At 37.2% G+C, this 24454-nt stretch overlaps 1 protein-coding gene across 6 annotated transcripts in view; it reads right to left on the bottom strand.

Annotated features, from left to right (window-relative positions):
- Positions 1-24454, bottom strand: part of VCL (vinculin) — a 67119-nt gene that overhangs the window by 5745 nt on the left and 36920 nt on the right. For 5 of the 6 annotated variants that reach the window (XM_026055815.1, XM_026055816.1, XM_026055817.1 and 2 more), the window contains 12 exons: positions 19237-19327; positions 17706-17853; positions 15051-15204; positions 13928-14103; positions 12515-12705; positions 9900-10099; positions 9204-9332; positions 8049-8198; positions 7320-7428; positions 5982-6284; positions 5279-5403; positions 4758-4943 (listed from right to left, as the gene is read on the bottom strand). In XM_026055815.1, coding sequence (XP_025911600.1) covers positions 4758-4943; positions 5279-5403; positions 5982-6284; positions 7320-7428; positions 8049-8198; positions 9204-9332; positions 9900-10099; positions 12515-12705; positions 13928-14103; positions 15051-15204; positions 17706-17853; positions 19237-19327 — 1962 coding nt within the window. Of the gene's footprint in view, positions 1-737; positions 948-4757; positions 4944-5278; positions 5404-5981; positions 6285-7319; positions 7429-8048; positions 8199-9203; positions 9333-9899; positions 10100-12514; positions 12706-13927; positions 14104-15050; positions 15205-17705; positions 17854-19236; positions 19328-24454 lie in introns of all 6 variants that reach the window. The other variant, XM_026055821.1, reaches the window with a different exon arrangement.

The raw sequence follows: 24454 nt of genomic DNA, 5'->3' as shown, positions 1-24454 counted from the left end.
AAAAAAAAAAAAAAAAAAGACCAGTCTTGCAAACATTTGTGTTTAGGCAGAAGAGACAGGGTACTTGTGAATGTCTGAATCTCATCTTACATTTCCATTGGTTTCATATAAACACAATCTCAATTCAGCAACTAATGCATTCAGTGCAGCTTCTTCAACGAACAAAAACAACAACAAAAAAAATTCTCTCAAGACCAGCGTTAGCAAATCAGCCAAGTGCAAGCCAGCAGACAGTCCTCTTGAATAAACACTGCCATACAAAGCCATTCCTTGTTCATATGTATTTTAGTTGATGGCATCAAAGGAGGCAAAGCACAACAGACATGTTAAATGACTTCTTGAATGCTCTATATTCTGTTGCATCATTAAAACAGTCATTAAGAAACCATTGCCCATAGCTTCACAGGTAGCCAGAATTAACGAGAAAAAAAAAGGGGGGGGGGAGACAACCCCTATTACAATTTGAAAGCTGCCATAACAAAGAAGAACAGGCAGATGCAAAGGGAGATGAAGCTTTTTAATATTAATAAGTGACCCAAATCAAGCTTCAATCTGGCACTGACAGACAGACCTAACAAACTTGTGAAGCCACTCTCAGTCCTTAAAATGAAGTGCAGACACACTTATTCATTCAGAATCATGGGATCCAGCAGGGATCAAGAGTGATGCAAATGTGCCAGCGTTCCCCAACGGCCGGATGCACACAGACCAGTCGCCCGGGGGAGACTCAGGAGTACCTTACTAGACCACTTGGTTGCTTCGCGATGTAGAGACTGAGCAGCGGCCAGAATGGGCTGGTTAACAGGCTGATTGGTTGGCATTAACAGCAGCTCAGGCTCGTAATCATCTTCAATGTCAGAGGGGAGAGTGAATTCAACATCTGCATCATCCTCCTCATCTATATCTACACCAGCCTCAGCTGCTTCATTAATCACAGTCACAGCAGGCTTTGCAGGTGGCAACGAGGGTGGAGAAACAGGGGACAGTTAGTATGAGAAGCAGAATTTGGTAGAAGAGCATGAACTGAGCTGTTTTAGTGACCAAACATCCTCTTGGCCTCTAAGGATACAACAGCACAACTCTAGGGTCAGAGGGAGGAGGGGAAGGACTACAAGATTAGCAAAAGGGAAACAAACATTTCACCTGTGAACCAAAGTTACCAAGAACATTAAGAAGTTACAGTTCAAAGATGCAGCAACATTTTTCAACGAAGCAAACAGCTCCAAAACACAGAGGCTGATTTTCAGAACAACATTTTTCTGGCAAGACAATGATGAAATGACTGGATTTTCTGTTTTAAAGAAAGCCATTTTGACTGGATAGAAGCAGGCACAGCAGCTGATGATCACGGTATTTGTGCAGACAAAGCTTTGTACAGAAGCCATTTCATATATATGTAACAAGAAAAGATAGCAGAAGCAGCAGCACAGAACAGTCACTGACACACTGCTTTCTGTCGTGTAAAAAAGGTGGGGGGGACTGTAGAAGTGAACACTGAGGTACCGCAGATAACATTGAAAAGAACAAAACCAGGTTATGAAAAGAGGAGGTGATACTGAATGTCATGAACGCTGTGAATTTTACAGTTCTTAAAAAAAAAAAAAAAGACTGAAATGAAATTAGTAAAATAAGAGGATTATGAAGCATATTATACTGTTTTGCCACAACATGTTGTATCCGTTACCTTAAAGAAAGAAAAAAAGAGGATTCAAGCAAATATATTGAGTTGAGGGTAGATCATATAAAGAAGAGGTAACAATGGTTCAATAGTACAAGTGTTTAGAATACAGCATCATTTTATTAAAAAATATTCTACACATTTACTAACTGCATTTCTCAGACTAGAAACAAAGTGTGAAACAAGCCAAACAACCCTTACCAAAAAGTATGCATTTTCAAACTGTTTTGCTTATGATATGGCCTTTTATAGAAAAACATCTAAAACCAAGGAAAAAAAGCCAAAACCTTTGGAAGGAACAAGTTATAACATTTATATACTATCATACTGACTCATCTTTAAAGAAAAACTCATCTCTTAAGTCCCAATCCAGTCAAAAGCTTCCAAATATCCCCTCCTCTCTAAAGGCAGTTTTGATTCAGGAGCCTGACTGAAAAAAGCAAAATTTTATTCTCTGAATTATCCAAATGAGGAAAAAAGGCAGGAAAATCTACAGCAACTGACAGTGTTTGATTTGTGCTCCATGAGAAAAATGGAGTGCACACAAATCCAGAGTCCATTCAGCAATGAGGACTTGAGAGAGACAGAGAGAAGAAAAAAGCAACCAAGTTAAAATCTTACAAGAATGAAGAATGTCAGCAAGTGTTTTAAAAGACTAAGTACTTCCCCTTCCGTAAGGGTAACACATAGTAAAGTATCAGTAAGGTAATGTAATTAGGCAGATAGAGCAGAAGCTATTTGACACACAGTCTGCTGCCATCTGGCACGAGCAAGAGCTTGTGTTTCCATCTTTCTACATCTAATCCATATTCCTCAGTGGTACTGTGCATCAATCCCTCTTCCTCCTCCACCTAATAAGAAAGTGACTTGAGAAATTACAAAAATAGCTTTTAAAACTCCATACTTTTGGCTTTGAGTATGACTAAGAAAATATTTCAAAATTAAAACATGGACTGTGGGTGCTGGAAAAACCCTTACTGACAAATCATGTCCTACTGATCACTACCTCACTCCCTACAGAAATATCGAMAGAATAACTGTACTCTGTCATTACTAAAATGAGACTGTTTAGAAGAATTAGAGGAGGATAAGTGTCAAGCTAATTCCCTGGTTTGTTGGTCTCAACTTATGGAAACAGCAATGAAAACAGTGTTTCATAATCCAAACACACTAATCTTATAGCTCTTCCACAATCAGCAAGCAGTTCTACAGTCTACTGCTTTGATAGGTAAATATTTTAATAGCTACATTATCTAATATAGAATATATATAGTAAAAGCATTTTATTACCTACTGTGTATTGTTAAGTTACCTGTTCTGGGATTCAAATATCAAAACACTTTTAGGAAGCAGAAGTTAAGATTTTCAACTTCAATTACCTTTTGAGATAACTAATAAAATCTAGTAGTATCCCTTTAATAATATGAAAATTTGTGTGGCATATCCAAAAGTATAGGGAAAATAAATTGAGCTTTACATGTTATGGAAAAGACAGTCAAACTGATTTGCAGGATTTCTTTTGCATTTTATCTGTACTTCCACAGTTTTTCCTATTGTGCACATAAATTTAAAGTTGATTCTGTCAGCTGTTTAAATTTATCTTTTTATTCATCATCTAACTGGGAGGGGAAAAAATAGAGCTTTTAAAAGCCAAATTCTGACCTTTAAGTTATACCTGCAGAAGGCCAAAGCTCAGAGAAGTCCTTACTCAGTTGCTACCAGAGGCAAAATGTATCTCTTTTTTAAAGAGAAGCAAATGAGTCACATTTGCATTTGTTAGCTAGAATAAAGACTTCACACTACTTTGTCATAGCACTGAAGTTGGAAGAAAATGAAGGCTTTTGGCCTTGATAGCAAGTGTGACTCATTACAAAAAAGGAATGAGACCAGGCCATCTATATATGGTCACTTTTCTGACCATAACTGCCCACATTAACCACAAAGTAACTTTCAGCTCCTCCCAGAATTAAGACAACCCATCTCATGAGTCCTGCAGCTGGTATCTGTAACATCCATATGGTCTTTGCAAAGTCAGTTAAATACAGCAGTCAGATTGTCAGTCTAGAAAGTCTTAAGTACTAGTGACTCTCTAGGCAATGCTAGCTTCAAGGATCACAAACATCTTAGCGTTGAAGGCACATACATTTGTGCAGAGGTATGTTAATAAAGCATTCCAGCAATTCTGAGTATTAGCACAGTTATATATAGTTCACTGAGCATTTTGAAAGAGTTTAATTCCTCCTACTACAATTTTAATATCTGGTCTCTATAAGACTAATCTCTGCCATCACTAGTTCAGAAATAGCGTGAATGGGGGAAATGGAGGGCCTCATTTACTTTATAGCACTCCGAATAAAGCTTCTGCAGTCTGACTTCTGCAGGCATTCCCCTTCTGGCTGCTACACGAAGGCGGCCAAAGAATAGAGACTGTAAAGCAACTGGCAAGTATATTTTCATATTCACTCTTACTACTCCATCACTATAGTATATGCCCTGTCCATACACTGTTTAATTCTGTATTGAAGCCCATCTTCATAGCTGCCTGGAATTTAATAGGACCAATGTAAGAGTGTTGTTGGAAACAAACCAGGCTTTTTTTTTTTTCCTCCTCCAGTTTAAGTTGAGCAAAAATAGACATTTTGAGACCTGGACTGTTTGTCTCTTTGGGAAAAGCACATTATTTGAAACATATGTTATTCAATACTCAAGTATGAAACATCACTGCCATAGTTTGTACTAGTTTAAAAAGTTGAAGAAAATCAATGCCCTTCTCTCCACAGATACAGAACATTCCCTGTCTTTCAGAGAAACTGTCTAAAGATTTGCACACATCACGGTCTTTGACTCCTATGCAAAGCACCAAGTTCTTCATAGTCAAAAATATCAGAAAGATTAAAGTTTACAGTTTACTATATAGCTTGGTAACAGCCAGCTGAAGAACTATGACATACACAAAATCACAACTATTAGCCAAAGCCCAAAATATAAAATTAGGGCAGCTGACTTTGGACCAAATTAAAACACTGATTCTGAAAAATAATTCCTTTTAGCCCAAGATACATATGTAACAACTTCTTACCTTGCTAGACCATTTCCGAGCTTCATCATGCAACTGCCTAGCAGCCATCATCATGGGCTGATTAATAGCTTCTCCTGCTTTCTGCTCTGGGAACTCTTCATCCTTTTCTTCAGGTGGTGGCGGTCTGGGTGGGGGAACCTCACCTTCTGGTAGTGGTGGTTTTGGAGGGGCAAGCTCATCAGTCAGCTGAGGAAGGGAAAAAAAAACAAAAAGAACTATTCAGTGCAATGAAATAGTATACAGATCAAGTCAGGGATGGCGTCATGGCTCATGCCTTCTAGGTTTTCCAAGGGCTCTCTGTTATGAGCGCGCCATGCTTTAATCTTTTCTCTTGAAAGCCAGCCTTTTTTTCTATTTTTTTTTTCTATTTTTTTTTTCTTTTCAGGCTGCTTGTGTGTGTGGCTAGCCAGGTAATGCATTTTATTTCTAAGGAATAAAAATTTACTCAAGTAATTTCAGTGTGCAATCTACACTTTACCAGTGGTAACTGAATATTCTGTTACAAACTATGCTGTACTTACATGAAGCTGCTCAAGGTCTGGAGGAGGAGGTGGAAAATCTGGTTCCTGAGGCTGGAAGGCTTCTCTGACTTTGGCTACAGCTCCCAGGATTCTGTATCCAGAATCCAAGAAACACTTCTGTAAACCTGAAAAAAAAAATCCCATTCCAAATTCAATAAAGCCTAGCATTTCTTATTACCTAGAACAGCAACAGTACCCCAAAAATATTTGCATAAGATATTGTGCAGAGTGCACATATACCTATGTGAAATTATGTTTACAAACCATGTTTACACTGGATTTCAATGTTTGAAGTGTTAGTTGTCACATATGCAACATGCATAAAATAAAGCCTGGACTGAGAAATAGCCACTATGAATAACCAAAGTAGTTCCCAAAACAATGTTTATTCTAAAATAAATTCTACAATATTTTCTTGTAAAAGTAATACAGCTGATACTGGTGACGAATACTTGTTTTGGATAAAGATCATGAAATCACATAAAATGGAACGCTGAATCCTTTTCACTTCTTTGATTGCGTTTAACAAGAGCAAGATCCAGCAGTTAATAGTGTGACCTTGATTTCACCACTCTGGGATTTAAGTGTATATAAAATTTGCATGCATGGGGATGCACGGCTGTAACAAGACAAAATGAGGACTACTTCTTATCATTTTTAACCAATAAGAAATATATTTGAAATCAGCTCATTGAATCCTTACCCGGATCAGAAATGTTTCCTGCCACAGCTTTCGCATCCATTACCATTGGCGATATAGTTTTGCTTAGCTCATCAGAGGCTGCTTTAACAGCCTCCCGGAATTTAGGGTCCTCTGAATTTTCAACCTCCCGTTTTGCAACCAGTAGGATGCGGTTTGCTCGTCTAGCAATGCTGGTGGCACCAGCTACCAGCATCTGAGGTTGAATATTGGCCATTGCAACTTTACATTTATCAAGATCTTTCTTAATAGCCTCTTCTGATGCATCCAACAGAGACTTAGTATCAATGGCTTCATCCACCAACCCTAGGATAAAAATTAAACACATTAATATTCTAATTTCATCTGTGGAAAGGGATATTTGGTATTCCAGGCACTAGTCACCACCAGAAAAATAAGTATTTCCAAACAGGGGCCGGGGGAACTAGATCAACTGTATTAGTGCAGTTTTGTTTCTGATTACATGGCTCATCTAGCACATTAACTGTGGTCAGAATATCTGATCAAGGCTTCCTCCCGCTAATGACATTGTGAGCTCTTACTCTTCTGCCGTGGAATGTAGCTGGAGTCCAGACTTGGCTTGCAGAGTATAAGCAGCAGAGTTTCCTCCTCCCACCAAGTTTCTTCATGCATATTCAGTATTTTTTGTACACCTCTCCCTTTGATACAAAAGGAAAGGCCCCTCCAGCAGTGCTTTCTCCTTATGGGTGATATATAGTGACAAGGCAGTAAGATTTAAAATATTCACGGAGCAATTATGGGATTGGAGAAGGAGGTAGTATATAGTCAAGCAAAAGTATTTGGATGGCAGCCTAGTGCAGGAGGATCTGTGCTTCAGAAGGACTGAAGTATTTAATTGTCTCAGCATGATTCAGTAGTAGATCAGTAGCTTTGTTTCATTCATTGCTTTCATCAAGCTGTTACATCATTTTGAGCATCTCTTCTTGCCCCCATTTAATTATCTGTCCTCATTCAGCATGCCAAGATCATGTTGAAAGCAAAACAACAACAAAAATACTCTAGTTGCTACAGTGATATACTGTTAAATTCAGCAAGCACAATAAACAAGAAAGGTGTTCCGTTTTTCCCAAGCAAGAACTAAAGCCCAATTTACTCTGACGCTGCTCAAAATTAACACCTGTGAAACAAGTTACTCTATATATACTGTACAATATACACATTTCTGGGGTCATAGAGCACATGCTCTCATTTCTCTGAAACAGTTTATTTTCAATTAATCATTACTTTTATGCATGTTTCATCAATCCAAACAGAATGGGGAAAATCCCACACCAGCTAGCCAGCCACAAGTACAGTCTTCAACAGAAATTCCTATTTTACCTGTCATTTTTTCTACGTTATCAATCCATTGGTTTTTCATGGTCTCAAAATGCTCATAAGCAGCTTGATTTCCAGGATTTCTCAGGAGAATACGGGCAGCTGATACTACCTGCCAATGGAAAACATTTTCAATTACGAAAATACCAGTACTTAAGGATATCATACACATTCTTGAAAATGCATTTGCCTTTCAGGACTGCATGTTTAGCTCCACACTTGTCATACTCTATTAAATCTAGTTTATCAACTTTTAGCTGCATGAAGATTTACAGTGCTTCCAGAATTCATTGCCAAAAATAGTGTTTTCTAGAACTTCCATTACATGCTTATCATACATCAAAAGGTGGGGGTTTTTTAATTAAATAAAACAATATTTGAAATCAGTGAAAAGCCGCACAGTACCAAAGATAGTCTCACTACTGAACAAATGCTAGAAGTTTAGTTTGGAAAAAAAATATTAAAGAATGTATTTTCCACTTAAATATTTTATTAACCCTTAAAGTAATTTTGTTGCAAGGATAAATTCACTATGGCTTCTGTCCAGAAGTTCAAGAGTAGGACATGCCATTTAATCAGCTTATTCTACTTGATATCACATAACCAAACTTTTGCCTTTTAAGGGTGCCAGCACTATGTTCTTCACTGGTATTAATAGCAGAAGCACACAGAAAAACCCACTCAAGTCCTTCTCTGGCCACTTAATAGCATTTTGAGACTAAGGAAGCAAACCTGTGGGGTAAGTTCTCTTGCTGATTTCACAGTTGCCTGAATGCCTTCCACAGTAGTTTTATTAGCTGTTCCAACTGCAGCTGCTTTTTCTGCTGTAGCTCCCAGTCTGGCAGCATGGTTTTCAAAGTTCGCTGCTCTTTCATCAAACACCTAGATGTAAGCAGAGAAAACAGGTTAGACAAAAGCACAACTTCTCTAACAGAATAGACAATTTTTCTTTAAGTGTTAGGGACACCTTCATAACATCCAAACTTAATGTACCTCTAACAGCATGCAAGAGGATACAGAAGCTTTGAAGCAGTTTCATTTTTTAAATCTTTATGTTACTGGACTTTTACTTGTTAACCTATCCCATCAAAGGATACTACCACACTTCTATACCTATGATATATTAAATACATTAATTCCTGACCAGTGCCATAATAAATACTGAGTTAATACAAATAAAACTCCTGGTTTAGCATGTAGAGATTAATCCTCAAACCTACAAACCAGAAGTAATTACATTTGGAAGATAGATACTGGGTTTTATCCTAGGAATTGAAGCTCCACATTGGAAAAAAACCTTCTCCTTTCACAGTCCTTATTTATTCAAGGCACAGAATACTTTGGCAAAAACTATCCTGTTGTAAAGCCAAACTCCCCAAAGCCTTGGGAATCATTTTGATTATGTTCAAACCAACTAGGCAAACAGAGCTGCCCATCGCAGAGTTTGAGATACTTCACATGAAGCCAGTAGCCTTGAAGTACAGGAAAAGATCACACAGCAAAAGAACAGGTTAAGTATGCTGATGAACCTTGGCATGAATTTGACTATTTTAATCAGTTTATATGTTGAGATATGCAATCTAGTGTGTTAATTAGTGTTTCTTGCCCAATACTTTTTAGCATGTTATAGGCAACATGACATGAACATCATGGGAAAAATCTTTGGCATTTACTGAAGTCATGGACAATACCATTTGCAGGGATATATAGCACAATTATGAATCCCCATCAGCCCAGAGAATTTTGCATGGCAACCATTGCTCACTCAGAATAAGCATGGATCTCAAGCCTAAGAGAAAATATTCTGGTAGAAAAATTCTGGTAAAACTATACAATAAGTTAACTGAAGTTTCACACAGGAAAAAAAAAACAACTTGATATGCTTACCTCATCCCTATTGGGAGCATCAGAAGGAGCAGTGGCTGCTACTGCTAACAATTTAATGGGAGTTGTAGTGTCACTAAAAACATCAGAAACCTCCTGGGTCATTGCTTCTTGCATCCGTGTTTTAAGATCCTTTAAAAAAATAAAAGGTATTGGTACAAAACACAGGAACACTAAGAGTTTGTARGGGTTCAAATCTCATAAAATCTCTTCTTGCAGAAAAGTAAATCCATTACTATTTTATCTTAGTGGCAGTCACTAAGATAAAACATGACCTTAAGAGCACGTTCAATAAACAACTTATTGTTTGAAATATGAAAAGCTTACATAATAGGCTTAAGCGGCATCAGAAGCAATGAATGGCATGATTTGAGACCTTGCCCCTCAAATTTGCGATGCTAACATGTTGTCTTCTAGAGTTGTTCATTTGGAATTGATCCCTACAGCACAACATCATGATCTCTGAAGGAAGTTGGCTTTAAGCATCTCTGGAAAATAGAGCTTCTCAACAAAAACAAAAAAATCCACTTGCACATTCTTTACTCCATACAGGTTTTTTGCTACACCTTTTTTTTTTTTTTTCTTTTTTTTGGTTACTGATGCCTCACACATACAGGTGCCTTATCGGAGTGGTACAAATACTTCAACATTTCATGTGTTTCACCGCACAAGAACAGATCCAACTGCAATGATTCTTACYTTGAGTGAGTCCTGAAGCTGAGCAGCGATTGCCCTAGCCTGAGGAGACTCTCCCTCCCCTCTCGCTGCGAGGTCGGCTAGCTGAGCAGCCAGCTGGTCTACACGGTCACATTTGGCAAGCAGGTCTTGACGATAAGGTCCCATCATGACATTGGCTAAACGACGACCTTCTGCAACCAGTCCCCGAATTGCTGCCTGGCCTACAGTGGAAAAAGTCATACTGCATTTATACACAGTAGATCCAAAAGCTGCAAGCACATCTTCGATGTACCAGGAACTAAATGACATTTCAGAGCTCTTAGGTTTTTAAGCACACCCTTCTAGTCAGAAAGCTTTGGCAGTGGGAAGAATCTTTCACTTTTTTCACTAAGCAACATCAGTTCAAATCCAAAGAGGAACTCGAGTCTCCATCAATTTTTGTCCTTTACAGCATCTCTGGCCAGAGATGCATCCTTTTCAGTCAGGGTGGCTTCACAGAAGTTAACTGTTACAGCTATCATGTATTCCTACATAACTAATCTGTTGACTCCAACAGAAAGTACTTGCAAATTCCAAGTACTGCAATTTGAGTCTTTTTAAGTCATTAGAAGATGAGCAGGAAGAGGGGGGAAAAGCAAAGTAGAAAATACAAATGAGAAAGCAGAATATCCTCTCTAGGGATTCTAAAAATCATGGGTAAGAAATGTCAAGTGTCCAAGATGGAAAAAAATAACAAATATAAAAACTTCCACAGTGTATTGGAAGTTATTTTTGTGAAAGTTTTGTTAGTGTGGGTGATTTTCTTCATTCACTAACAGAAGATAAAGTCCTCTGTTGTTTCAATAATATAGCAATATTAATATACAATAACTTCTTCTAAAAATAAGTCCTTTAAAGACCTACTAAAGAGTCATTTGAAGCCAATGCTAACATACAAGTAATTCAAATTAATAGCAAGCTCAAGATTGCTTAAGAAAGGAGTTGTCACAGGACATCTTTCAAATAATTATTTTAGCCATCATTTAGCTAGCATAGCATATAATATGACTGCATGTAAATATTTGTAGCAGTAAACACCACTGAAGTGACTCACRTGTTTATGAAAAAAGCTAGATGCATCTCATTACTTCCAAAGTCAGTTTGTGCTACAGTGCTACCCTGCCTGGGACAACTGTAAACATGCCAAGTTATTTGTGAAATGGTCATTCCTSCTGCAGAGAACACTGAGCAAGTATTTTCATATTATTGTAGGACTAAAAATATAAGGCCAAATTCTTCCAGAAGTGCTGTCTGGACCTAACAGAGCACTTATTTGACTTAGGTTTTTAGTATATCTTTCATATACACAGCCTACCAAGGGCCAAAGCAACTGTAACACAAAAACCCCAAAACACAAAACCCCCCAAAACAAAACAGAACCAAAAAAACACACAACAACTTCATGTCATAACTAGAATTTTTTCATTATATAGTATTAGGAACATTCAAGTTATGGGGCACATAACATCTTACACATCTTTCACACATCTTTGTCATTATGCATCACTACAGCAATTGACTAAATCCTCTAGTGTGTAGCTGGTATACCTAAACTTCCATTTTTTAAAGAAACTTCCTTTATGTAACCAAACCTCATAGTTAACAATGCTTTTGCAGACTTCAAGTGGGATTTAAGTTTCTTTGGTTTTTTGAATTAAAAAAAAAAAAAAAAAAAGTACAGTTTGCATGCTTTTTTGAGCTGACCACCTCAGAATTCTAGAGAAGCATCTGAAGCTCAGGATTAGGAAGGTTTTTAAGTCAGTGCCAAAATATAACATAACCTACATGCCACCTTCTTGTGTCATCTCATTTGGTGTGCAGTTTACTCATCAAAAAGTGTCAAAACATGGGACTTCAATGCTCTGTTATAACATTACTTTTAAAATCGCACTTCACAAATGTCCAAGCTATCAGCCTTGCAAATCATTAATTCAAGAATCTGCCCCTGGTTATTCACACACCAGAAAATTATCGAATGAAGATTTCAGGTATCATCCACCTACTTAAAATGGCATCAGAAGCAGCAAAACAAGGCTTTTCAGAGATTGTTTGCAATGAGCTCTCAATAAAGCAATTCTTGAACCATAATTATATGCCCACTGAGAGCATGCTTGAATTTGCAGATCACTTTTCTCTTCAATCAAGTAGCATTCTCAGATAACCCAGARGCCACACAAGCAGAAGACATTTTTAAACTACTGTTACGATTGCTTTTCTCCTCTCTGAAGAACTCAATTTCTCAATTTGCTGGAGTACATATAAATTCAGGTTTTGGACACTATATTTGTAAGATGAGAAGAGCAAAGAGGAGTTTAAAGTTTGTCTATTCTGCAGTACACATTCTCCCATTCTTTGAGAAAATTCTTCTTTCCAGAAGAAAAAGTGAATCATAGGCCAGCTTGATTCAATAGTACTGCAGCTAGAACATGGCTATAAACCACCAGCCATGAACTTAGTATCAGTGAAGAGATCCTACACATGTTAAGCCTCTCAGGAGCAGTAGTTTCAGTCATAAAAATTACTAACAAGTTTAACCATAAAATTGGGATAGTAAGGAAGGGAGAAGAAACTCCAGAAGAGTACGCAGAAACACTTACCTACTCCCCGATCGTCAACAGTAGGATTGTCTATCCACCTTTGAGCTTGCTCAATCTTGCCTTCCAAATGGACAGCTGCCTTAACCGGCCTAGTATTTGCTACAGCCCTGTTTGTTTTGGATTGTAAATTCTGAAGTGATGTAGCTATTTGCTTAGCCAATGCACGGGCCTCTGGAGAGTCACCTTTTCCGCTGAAGATAAAGGAAGGAAAAAAAAAAAAATACAGTCAAAGATCACTTAATCCTAAATTCAGTTGGGGGGAGGGGGGGCAGGGAGGAACACAAGAAAAGGTACTTTTAGTCTTTTTAAAGAAGGTCAAATCAAGACTTGACAGATCGGGATTATTTGCTCTGAGATTCAGCCATAAATCCCCACCTCAGATTTCTCTGGCACCTGGACCTTACTTATGTTCAACATAACACTGAAGTGGGGGAAGGTATGTTAATGTCACTGATAGTACTGATGTATGACTTCAATTTCCCACACTCATGGCCATCTTATGAAGTACTGCAATAAAGCCACACAGATTACAAGTTCAAAAATAAGCAGCAACAGACCCAAGGCTATTCACAAGCTAGGAAAGAGGTAGCATATTAAGACCTATGGCAGCTAAATATCAAGAAAAACTTTAGTCTCTAACTACTGAAGAAAGAAAAGTATTTATTTCCATATTGCAACTGACTAGAGATTAAAAATCCGGGTTTATACACTAACTGTTTCAGTCTGTTCTCAAGCAGCCTTTTTGCAAAACCGATACAGAAACATCATTTGCAGCTGAGCACTGAACCCTGCAAGTTTTTCTGCAAGTCTTTTAAAACCTATGCTTTATATGGTTTACAGTTACATCTTAGAACACTAACGAAAGATTGAAGTGCGAAATATTCCACCCTGTCTTGCAGCAAATTGCTTAGCAAAGAATCAGTGATGACATYTGTCTGTATAAACAAGCAAATTTCACATTATCTGGTTCCTTCGAAATGCTTTGATAGTGCAAAGGAGGTGGCTTTTGTCTTCAGTTTGCCAGTCAAACATTCCATAAGCAGTAGAAAAAGTATTTTATAGACGTGCACCTCTAGCTACTCCCATTTTCTATAGGGGGAAGATAAAAACCATAGCTTGTCGATAGAAATCATTAAATAGATTCAAATATTAAAAGGGATGTTAAACTTTTAAAATGTTAAAATTTAAAAACGTTGTTAAAATGTTACATTTTCTGTTCTGGGAACTGAACAATTCTTCGCATTTTTTACTAAATGCGGGATGGAAACTCAAAAGTTTACGATACTCATTCCCAGTTCTTGGAGAAAAACATATTCCCCAATTAATCAGCAGTATTTTGATTAATAAATTCTGTGCTTTGAACTACCAATGAAAGGTATTCAAATAAATTAATGGTGATAAACAAATACGTACTGTCTTCGTAGATCTGACAGCTTAGCTGTCAAAGCAGAGATTTCTCCCAAGGAGTGAAGGATGTCATCTCTTTCCTTAGGCTCTTCACATAATTCTGCAACTTTCCTTGCCTCAGCCATAATTCCCCGAATATGTTCTTCTCCTTCGCTGCCCCCATTAGGATCTGCTAGCCAATTCTTAATAGAAGTTGTGTAGAAGTGAAGATAAATAGTAATACTATTTCTACAGAGACTTTAAAAGGCTTTCAAAACTTTATTTAACAGAAAATACTTTTGAAAAACAATCCGTGTTGATTATGTACCCTGAAGCTCTGTCTGCCAGATGTTTTACTTTCAAAAATAAGAGGAAACTAAATGAACCTACTCTCCCCAGCATTTGCCAACAATATTTTCAGAAGTAACATTTAATTACAGGCCTTAGAGAACTGCAGTTTAGCTTTTAGAAGAAAAATGAAGACAGATGCTCCTGTGGACAATGTAACTTTCCTTATGGAGCTCTTTCTAAAAAGTTCAATTATCAGATTCATAATCTAAATATATAGATATGTATCTATATATTTATATATAGATATCAAGACCAGATATCTATATTTTTATATATATACATATACACACACACAAAATTCATTATCTGATAATTATGATCTTCTTCACTGGGTAATAGGCTGAAGATTGAAGGAGATTAAAAGTTACAAAAACACTGTTTTGCTCTTTGTCATCAAAAGCATGAGGCTCTAAATCTGTACTGGTACTCCCAAAACAGAGGCCAAGGAAGTTTACCTGTGCAGTCTGAAACTCCTCTACTCTTTGCTTTAATAAGATCAGTTTATGTCCGAATTTAGGGAGTGTTTCCTCATTTTAAGTTCATATCCTTGAAACTCTTTAGCAATGATAAACCATTTACAAAAAAAAACAAAAGAAAAGTCATAAGCTGTAACAAAATTCACAGAATTTTAAATTACAGTATTACAGAATTTAAGATTTGTCTGTGTTAAATCAAGTACATGTTCTTCCTGATGACTAGCTGTGTTGCATTTGGAAACACCTACAGCAGTTCAGCCAAACAGATCTAACAGCATCAGTTTAACCATTTTCTGAAACATTTATTAAATCAGTAGTGGTACCTGAGCAGCATCAATCTTCTTAGCAATTGCCTGCTTAGAGTTTGTCATGGCTTCCAACTTGCGGGCTGCATTCTCCACTTTCGCAGTGAGCAAGTCCAGACCTTGTGACACCTGCTGTGCTTTCTGCATAGCCATTGGTGTAGCACCCTGTCCTCTGCTCAAGACAGAAAAAGCATCACAGACTCAGCTCAGGACTGAATAAATTTCTTTGACACTGAACAGTAAAAATCTTTTCTAATAAAGAGGCAACAAAAAAGTTCATGAGCATTCTCAGCTATTCTTGAAAGAGCTACAGTATTTAATCAGAATATTTCTCTTGAAAACAAAAATAACAGAGAGAACGAGACGGCAACGGTTTAAAACTAATAGCATACTTAGAGCATATCTGCCCCTTCCTAGAGATTTTGTATTTAGTATCCCCAGAAGAATAAATACTTTTAAGTTCCCCAATATGAAAAGATAAAGTAAGGCTATTTGGGAATTTGGCTCCACTGAATTACTGATGACCAGGCCTGCTCTCTATTCACTTACAGATTGCTGCAACAGTCAGTCAGAACCTGCCGGAGTTGTGCCTAGCCCTGCCTAAGCGAGGCCAACAAGTCTGTAAGTGGCAAGAAGATGTCATTGCTGTGCCTCTATCATGCTGACAAAGTAGTTTAAAGGTTACAGGATATTGGTATTATTTCTTAAACTGGAGGAAAGGATGTTAAAAATACCAGTTTACAAAGCTGTAGAAAATAATTTGCAGCACTGATTGTTCAATTGCATAAGAATTAAAGGCCAGACAGAAAAATTATTTCAGGTATACATGCCTGAGAACATTAGAGTTTTACATAAGAAATCTCATACTCCATTCCAAAATATTTGATTATTGGAAAGCTTTGAGTGTGTTAATTTTATCAAACAAATAACTTTAAAAAGATCATAGTAAGTGGCAGGATGACAAGGATGCTATTGAGATAAGGTATATTTACACACATCAGACCAGAGGTCTGATTTCAAAATATGTTTCTTCACACCTTACTTCTCATAGGCTGAGTTGAAGTCATTTATATATTAAGACAGCATACAAATTAACTTACTTGTTAGTAAATCTTAGTCCTGCTTTCCTCCACTTTTAAAAATTTCAAATACTACAAAAGCTAACACCAGCTATTCCTTTACAGCAAGAATTAAAGTTTGACCTAATCTCCAATGGTCTGTGCAAAAACTGGTACAAAGAAACTCTGGCATTTTCTTAGGCCAATCATCTGGAAATCCAAGTGAAGTTAAACCAAAACCAGCTTCTCATCTATTATTACCATTACAACATACATCACTTCTTTAATGACAGCATAGCTAGTATTTCTGATTCTTTGACCTTTGTAGTCTTTGTATAATCAAACTAATGATTCCTTAGAGAAATAATTTGTTTCAGAAATGCTCCAAGCTTTTGTATGTATCACTAAAATGCTTCACAGTTTGCCAGTCTCCACTTTTAAAGTGATGGTAGGGAATTTGTTCTTATCTAAGGTCACTCAAAACTGAGATCTTCAGATAATTTGCATTTGCTCATTTCCTGCACTTCACAGGTTTAAGTCAGAAGAGATGCTTGTTTTTAAATAAAGGCAATTTATTTTTCTAAAAGAAAAAAACTCATAACCTCTACTGCTTTTTCTTGCAAGATGCATTAACATTTAGGAAGAAAATATTACACCATGAAATCATTGTCTGTCTCCCTGATAGATTGTTATGAACAGCTTCTGGGGGTTTCTGCTTTGTTTGTTTGTTTTTTTAAGGGTGGTGGCAGGGGAGAGGATCATTGGAACAAAATAAGGAGATCAATATTAGAGCATTCCAGCTTAAGGATTTATTACACTGATGCACAGCTGAGAAAAAGAATTCCTCATATTCAAAGGAAACTGGGTTATAGAATTCAAGCTACATGCAGTAGTTATTTAACTCATCATCTTTATGCCTTCACAAAGGAATATCATACTTCCTGTTTTCTAAAAAAAAGAACAAAAGGTTATAGTACTTAAAATGAAGAAGTTCAGCAAACCTCAAGAGACTCATCTGCTGCTTAAAAACACCCTTAATTCAAAACCAGCTTTGTGAGAGAATAACCAATTCTTAAGTGAGGAGTCAGAAAACTGATAAAGGACTCAAGTTAAATCAAACTCAAATGCCAACAGAAGGCAGGCAGATCAAGTTCTGAAGAATTTATCAGTACCTGATTAACAACAACAACAACTACTGCTTGCCACCTAACATCCCAATAAAAACCTAATAACTGTAATACTCATGCAGCTGATGGTCATTAGGGTATCTTTTGGGGGGAACAGGCATAACAGAGTAAGATTTAATTTCTGCTTAATTTGAAGGAAAGTTGCRTTTGACATTAAACAAACTCTGAATTATCTACCCAAGTAATTCTGCTCATCATTGTCCCAACATGTCCTGTAACTAAGAATTCACATATTAAACACATATTAAAGCAAGTTATTCTTATCAGAAGAGAATGAAATAACCACATGCCACACCACAGTGATGGAACAAAAAATAATGCAGTTACTGCCCTGCTCTCCCTATGGGTTAAGAAACAACATAATCGTAAGTGCAGAAAAACTGTTTTAACAACACTGGAAAATAACCCAGTAAGAGTAACAGATTTACCTGGCTCGGAGATCAGCCAGTTGATCCGTCATCTGGCCCAGTGTTTTGCATGTTCCCAGAATCTCTCTGCGTTCTTTGCCGGCACACAGTTCTCCCGCTTTTCCAGCTTCATCAAGGATCTGCCTTATTGCTTGCTCACCAGCATCCCCTAAGAGGCAGAGTCAGTTAGCAAAACGTCAGACAAGATATTCTTTGATAACTGGGAATCTCATCACAGCCTGCCACACTGATCGTATTRGGTTCCAATTTGAAAGTACATTTATCCAAAATTACAAGACATACACAAAATGGAATAAATCTTACAATGGGACAATATTCCTGAAACAGTAGAGCACAGATTTAGTAGTGTGCATCATGTGCCATTAAATCATTTAATCATTCTGTTATCATAGCTTAATTCCTATATATGCTTCATTTATAGAATCTTTAATGCACTCAGGATGAGAAGGGAAGGAGCAATGTAGAAAGGTTCAGGCAGCCTTAACTTTAGCCAGCTGCAAATCTGACTTAAYTGGCAAAAGAAGATCAAGAACAACATTCATTCTCCTTGTAATCCACCCCCCACCCCATCCCTCAGCATTATGGGTACTGGCACCCCCACCATCCATAAAGCGCCACTTCCACCATGAAATCAGAATAATGGAAGTGGCTCAAAGAACAAGTGCTGCCATAAGAACCACTCAAGGACAAAAATGAGAGATTATTTCCAAGTAATATACCCAGAAAAATCTGTTTTGCAGCAAGTTCTACATGTTTTCATTGTCCTTGGCTACTGAATTTTTTTTATGGTTTATTTCATTAATTGTCAATGTCAACAACAGAAGGCTTTGCAAGGAACTGAATTTTCTGGAGTTGAGTGTGGCATGGGGAACAAGGTCAGAAGAAATAAGCAGCAGCTTCACAGATGATAATTCACTTCCAACATTTACAACTGTGTATTTAGCTTCCATTTCAGAGGAAGCCTTTCAGACAAGGTCTTTTAAAGTACAAATGGAATAGGCCTGTAGCTGGTTTTATGAGCTTTAAAGATGCATAGAAGGGCAAAACCTTTATACAGAGATGACAAATCTGTAGTTACAATATTTACAGCAGCTTTTCCATGTTAAAATTTTTTTGTCAAGACAAAGAAAAACACTTACCAAAGAGATTAGTATTAGACAAATCTGAAGGTATCAAATTTAAAAGTACAGAAGGAGGGATTTAAAGTATTATCCACTGCTGCAGTTAAATACTGTTCAATGTAATTTGCGTTTTTTTGGTTTTTACTAGTGGAATGCAAAGAAAAAAAAATCATATACACTATACAGAGCAATTACTTGGACAACTTAAAACAACCAAAGCTTCCTAGGTGATTAGGCACATAATTTATTTGCTTGATCTTCAATATTTAAAGAAAGGAATTTCTAAATGATCATTCAGAATGATCCACCTTGCATAGTTTATTAATGTTTAAAGGCAATTCTGTCTTACACAGAAGAATTATTTAGGATTTTAAAAATCAAAATACTTCTTTTCTTTTTTTTAATATTACCTGGAGGTGCATTTGGATCTCTCAGCCACCCTTTTGCCTGGTTCATCTTCGAATCTATTAAGGCCAAAGCTCTTTTCATGGCTTCAGTGTCCTTTGCAAAAGAGAAACCACCGTAATGATTCTCAAAATCAAAGCACAAATAGTCAACACAACCAAAGCAGACAGAACGGTTCTAAAGCACCATCTCCTTACAGAAGYGCACCCATATAAGCAGCTCAAAACCCGTTTTCAAACTAGCGGGTCATAATCACTTCTTTCTGAAGACAGACGCTTTCATCTCACTCAAAATGCAGAAAATGTGCATGCAAGTTTTTAGTGATTTTTCTATTCCTTTATTTACTAGTGTTTTAATTTCTGAAGTCAAAGCTCTAGTAAGCACACATCTTGCAGTTAGTTCCTTTTTTTCCTCCCCTTAATATAAATCAGGCATATAGAAAAATTATAACAATGAGATTATCATTCACAAGACTTTAGAGAGTCAACTTTTTAATGATGGAAATTGGCCAGTGAATTTTACTACTTCTGTGTAAGAGGATGTGCATTTGCTTTTTATTAAAAAAAACAAAAACAAAAAAAAACACACTGTTTTGCTGTTTGAAGTCAAACAGGTGCTGTTTGTCATTTTTAAAGAAAGAAGCAGCACTGAAGAAAAGCACAGACTGCCAGTTCATTCCTGCAATTCCGATATAGGGTCTTCGGAGGTTTTAACCCACATGAACACATTTTTAACTCAGAATCTCTCTGCCATGAGTGTCAGAGAAGCTGATTTTCTGACTATTATCCTGCTATTATCTAACACATCTTTGCCTACAGGAGACCAAACCATCCAGTTATCTCTCTGCATACTCTCTTAACTGTCGATGTCATCTCTCCACTAGGGGCCAGAAGTTTTCTATCTTAAACAAATGAAAAGACAGTCAGAGCAACAAGTACCTTAAATAAAAAGTTGGGACAAGGCCAAAATAGCTCTTTACCATAAATGTGACAGAAATAATTTGAAATGCATCTAACATCCCATGATTATGGGATACAGTATACAGCTGAAGAGAAGCCTGGCCCTCACACTGGTAACTGAATTGGACTGTCCATGTCCAACTCTTTCAGAGAGGAGCCTGTTCCTAGCATCAAGAATCAGTAACGGGTATAAGGGGAGATACCYTGACAACAGTAAAAAGAGAACTGCCCCATAAATAATTTGAAACAAAATTAACTGAATTTTTAAAAAGGCGACAGATGTTGCTGAGTGTATTGGTGAGATGATAGGTGTGGGAGTGCAAGGCTGGAAAAGGAGAGGGGGGAGAAACAGGAGGTGCGAAGGCCTCCCCTTCTGACTGACGCAGGCTCTTGTGTCCACACAGCCGCCTGCAGAGTTGCAGTTTCAGCAAAATGATACAGAAGCTTCGGAATCTAAGTCTCATACTAGGGGCCAAAATCAAAGCTACCTTTTACACTTATGATTCCATGACTGCTAGCACTACCCAAGCCATCCAGGATCCATCTCTCCTATCATATGAAGGTTGTGCAACTGGACTGCTCTGCAGTGTAAGTCTTGCTATCCCACGTGGCTCCGCAATGAAGTTTGTGTTGTTTGCAAAGCACCATCCCCCTCGTTTAGTTAAAAAAAATCTGGTAAAATCCTAGTGTAGCAGTCAAAGTGTTTCAGGACAACTCTTAAAGCACGGATTTCCCCTCCTAAAAGCCAAAACTGCCAAGGCAAGGAGTCACTCTCAGCTTTAGCCTGGCAAGGAGTTGTCATTTCAGTTAGACAGGAGGAATTTTTAGACAGACAATGAGAACACATCCCTAACCAGCCTTGCTGCTACGGCACTTCTCACTATTTCACTTCTGTTTCTGCCACAGTTTTGCGTCAGGTGTTGGATATTTGGCAAGAAACAAAGGTGTTGCCATCCTGAAACGTCTGGACTTGTCCACTGATCCAGGCTATTGAGCAGGAAGTTGGAATTAGAAGCATTCAATTAAAAAAATAAATAAATTAAAACAACCCAAAGAACACACACACTTGCTCATGATCTTACTGTTTGAAAGCAAGTCTTGATATTCCTGATTTCTGGAGCTGTTCAAGTGTCATGTCTTTTCCTAAACAGCTAAGTATTTTAAAGACTTGACCATCCGGGATTTGCCAGAAGAACAATTATGAGCAAGAAAAGAAAAAAAAACTCGCAGCTATCCTGCAAGAAGTTTAGTGTAGAGCAGTTTTACCAGCAAAATCTGATTTTCTCCCTCCTTTTCCCACATCTAGTTGGCAAAAGGAGCAAAATCAGCACTACTGCCTTTTGAAAAGAGCTAAACAAAAACAGTTAAATAACTAGGGCAACGTTCCCTGAAGGGAAAAGAGCAAGCAAGCTTTTTGCAAGACAATTTCTAAGGGAAATGAGCACTTTTTCAAGATACTTTATGCACCACTTTTACCACTATGAAGAATTTTGAGATTATTCATGCAGCAGGTGCCATCGGCACTGCCTTGAAAAGGAACGAGAAATCCAACACAATCCCTTGTTAAATACAAAATACAATCTCTGACTCAATTAAGTGGTCTAGTCTAGAGACGTCTGCATTTCATTACCAAAGAAGGGAATGTTGAAGGAAATAGGCAAAGCCAGCCTTCTGGCAGAATATATAGCTTAGTCACCATCCAGGGTCCAATCCTGCAAGATAGTAGATACTTCTCAGCCTCCTACAACTTTTAACCCCCTCCATTACCATGGAAATGGAAGACGTATGAATTCAATATTACTTAAAGTTTATAAAAAGTGGGACAAGGTTAACAATATACAAAAGAGAAAGTTAAACTTCTCTGTAAAATGAAATCCAAAAGAAAACAAAATGGAACAAAACTACAAACAGAAGAAATAAGTAAAGATGTTTTTTTTATTTTATTTTTTTTATAAGATTTTGTCAAAGATTCAATTATAAATCAGCATACTATGTTTAAAAAAAGTCCAGTTTTGGTGCAAGTGGAGATTATTGCAATCCATAACGGTATCGTGCACTTCAGGTTTTAACGAAAGCCTGATAGAACAGCTTTTTAAGAAAAAGCCTACAACTATTCCTCCACATGTTTGTTCATTCTCCACTATATCTACATAGATTTTATGATATTTTAATGTGTACATAATAAAAGAAAGAATAACACATTTAAAATAAATTCCAGCATGAACAATAGCATGTATACAGGCAAAATTCAAGTCAGTCTGTCCCCAAACAGACCTTATGTTGCTCCAGAAAAGCATGGGAAAAATCTTTCCCTTGATGGCCAGGCATGAAATGCATGCAACAGTAGTATCATAGAAATTGACAACTCCTTCCTCTCTCACAAAAAGAGATAAATCAACATAAATAAACATATAAGGAAAAAGGTCTGCAATATGTGGCCATTGGAAAATTAGCTCTGGCTTCTTCTCACAGCTACTGAATTTTGCACTCAAATTCTTTACATCACAAACACTTTACTTTTTGGTTAATGTACAGTGCTACAGCTCCAAATCATCAAAGTACCTTAATTCTGAAAAATCAAAATACAATTGAGAATTAAAAATTCTCTTAACTCAGAGAATAAAACAATACTTTGATGTACTTGTCCACACAACATACTTATGCATTATGCATAATGGCCAACATTTTCCATTTATAGATACTGTTAATATGCCAAAAATTTTGTTAAGAAAATCCTTGGTAGACGCCTTTGTTAGGAACAGAAGTAAGAATCTTCTAAGCCTAGCTTAACTACTTTTTGTAACACAACCACTTCTTACCATGAAAATTTCCAGATTTCTTGTGGATCAATTGTATTGGTATTTAACAAAATGCAGGAATGATTAAATACAATAATAAAAATGAATTTAAAAATATACACATGAAATTCAGGTTTTAGGCCTAGGCCTGAAGAGCATGAACTATTTGAACTGACATACTGAAGGAAGGGTGCTGATGAAATACTATAGAATGGACAAAATTCCTGATTTAATAAACCTTTCTGGGCCTGCAGAAAGCCTGTTCCTGCATGACTGGACCCTTTTATATGTAGCTACAGAGACTAGTAACATAATCCAACAGCATTCAAAAGGAACGCGCTTTAAAATCTTGGGCTGGCTCTCATGAGGGTCTGAAAGAGTCTTGATGTAGTTCAGCTTGCCATCGCCACTCTCTTAGTGACGGCCAATTCCACACGTAGCTAGACTGGGTTATTAAGATCCTTTTAAAACTTCTATGTGTATATACATAAGTATGGTGTTACAGTTGGCACACAGAAGAAAATCACACAGCACACGGCCTGCACACAGCACAAAATCCCACAGACATGCTTTTTTTGTTTTAGTACAAAGTAGAGGTGTAGGGTGTGGAAGAAATCTTACCTTCTAAAGGTGAGAAAAGAGTAAGAAACAGGAGAACAAAAACAAAGATGCATAAAGTAGTCATAATAAGGAAGTGATAGTGACAAAATAACTCAAAAGGCAAACTAAAGGTCAAGTGCCAAATAATATAGGCCAAAGTGATTTTAATTCATCACATCAGTGTTAGATTTTCTGCAAGAGATTTTGTTTGTTAATAAGTCTGACTTCAGGTCTCAATACTTTCTTTAAATATGTTTATTATTTGTTGTTTGCAGTACTAACCCTTAAAAAAAAAATCCCATTAGCAATGTACTTCAAGGTACTCAAACTGGCAGGAATCTCATCTATACAACATTTATTCATAAGTCCACAACAGCACTTTGCTGATTCAGCCTGCCATAAGCAGCTTTATGGTCTGTAACAGACAGATCTGCTACATATTTCCCTATCTTCAGCAAGCCTCATTTAAGAACATCACATGAGCCTTCCAGGGAAGCAGAGGCAGTCATTTACACGGCTTAACGCTGGGTCATAAGGAACCAACACTGCCCATATTCCAGCATCACAGACTTCATTCATTTCATTCTTATCCAAAAAGGCTGCTCAATCTAGGGTGCCTGTTTTTGAGATAAGCGACAAAGCAAACACTTGAAATTTACTTCCATACCCAAATTAAAAATAGGGGAAAAGTGCTCAGTGAAGTACCCCCCAAATGACTAACTTTTGCAGCCTAACTTTTCTACTAGCATCTAGGGGAAAAATCTAAGGTAGTCCTGCTTATGGGTGCCTAGCTATAGGACTAGTTTAAGGCACAGAAGGACAGCTTTCATACCTAATGTTCTTCTGTCAGACATCAGGCTGCAAGG

The sequence above is a fragment of the Apteryx rowi genome, unplaced genomic scaffold (genome assembly GCF_003343035.1).
Source record: "Apteryx rowi isolate R43461 unplaced genomic scaffold, aptRow1 scaffold_126, whole genome shotgun sequence".
Classification (NCBI taxonomy): domain Eukaryota; kingdom Metazoa; phylum Chordata; class Aves; order Apterygiformes; family Apterygidae; genus Apteryx; species Apteryx rowi.
This window is presented reverse-complemented; position numbering and strand designations above follow the sequence as displayed.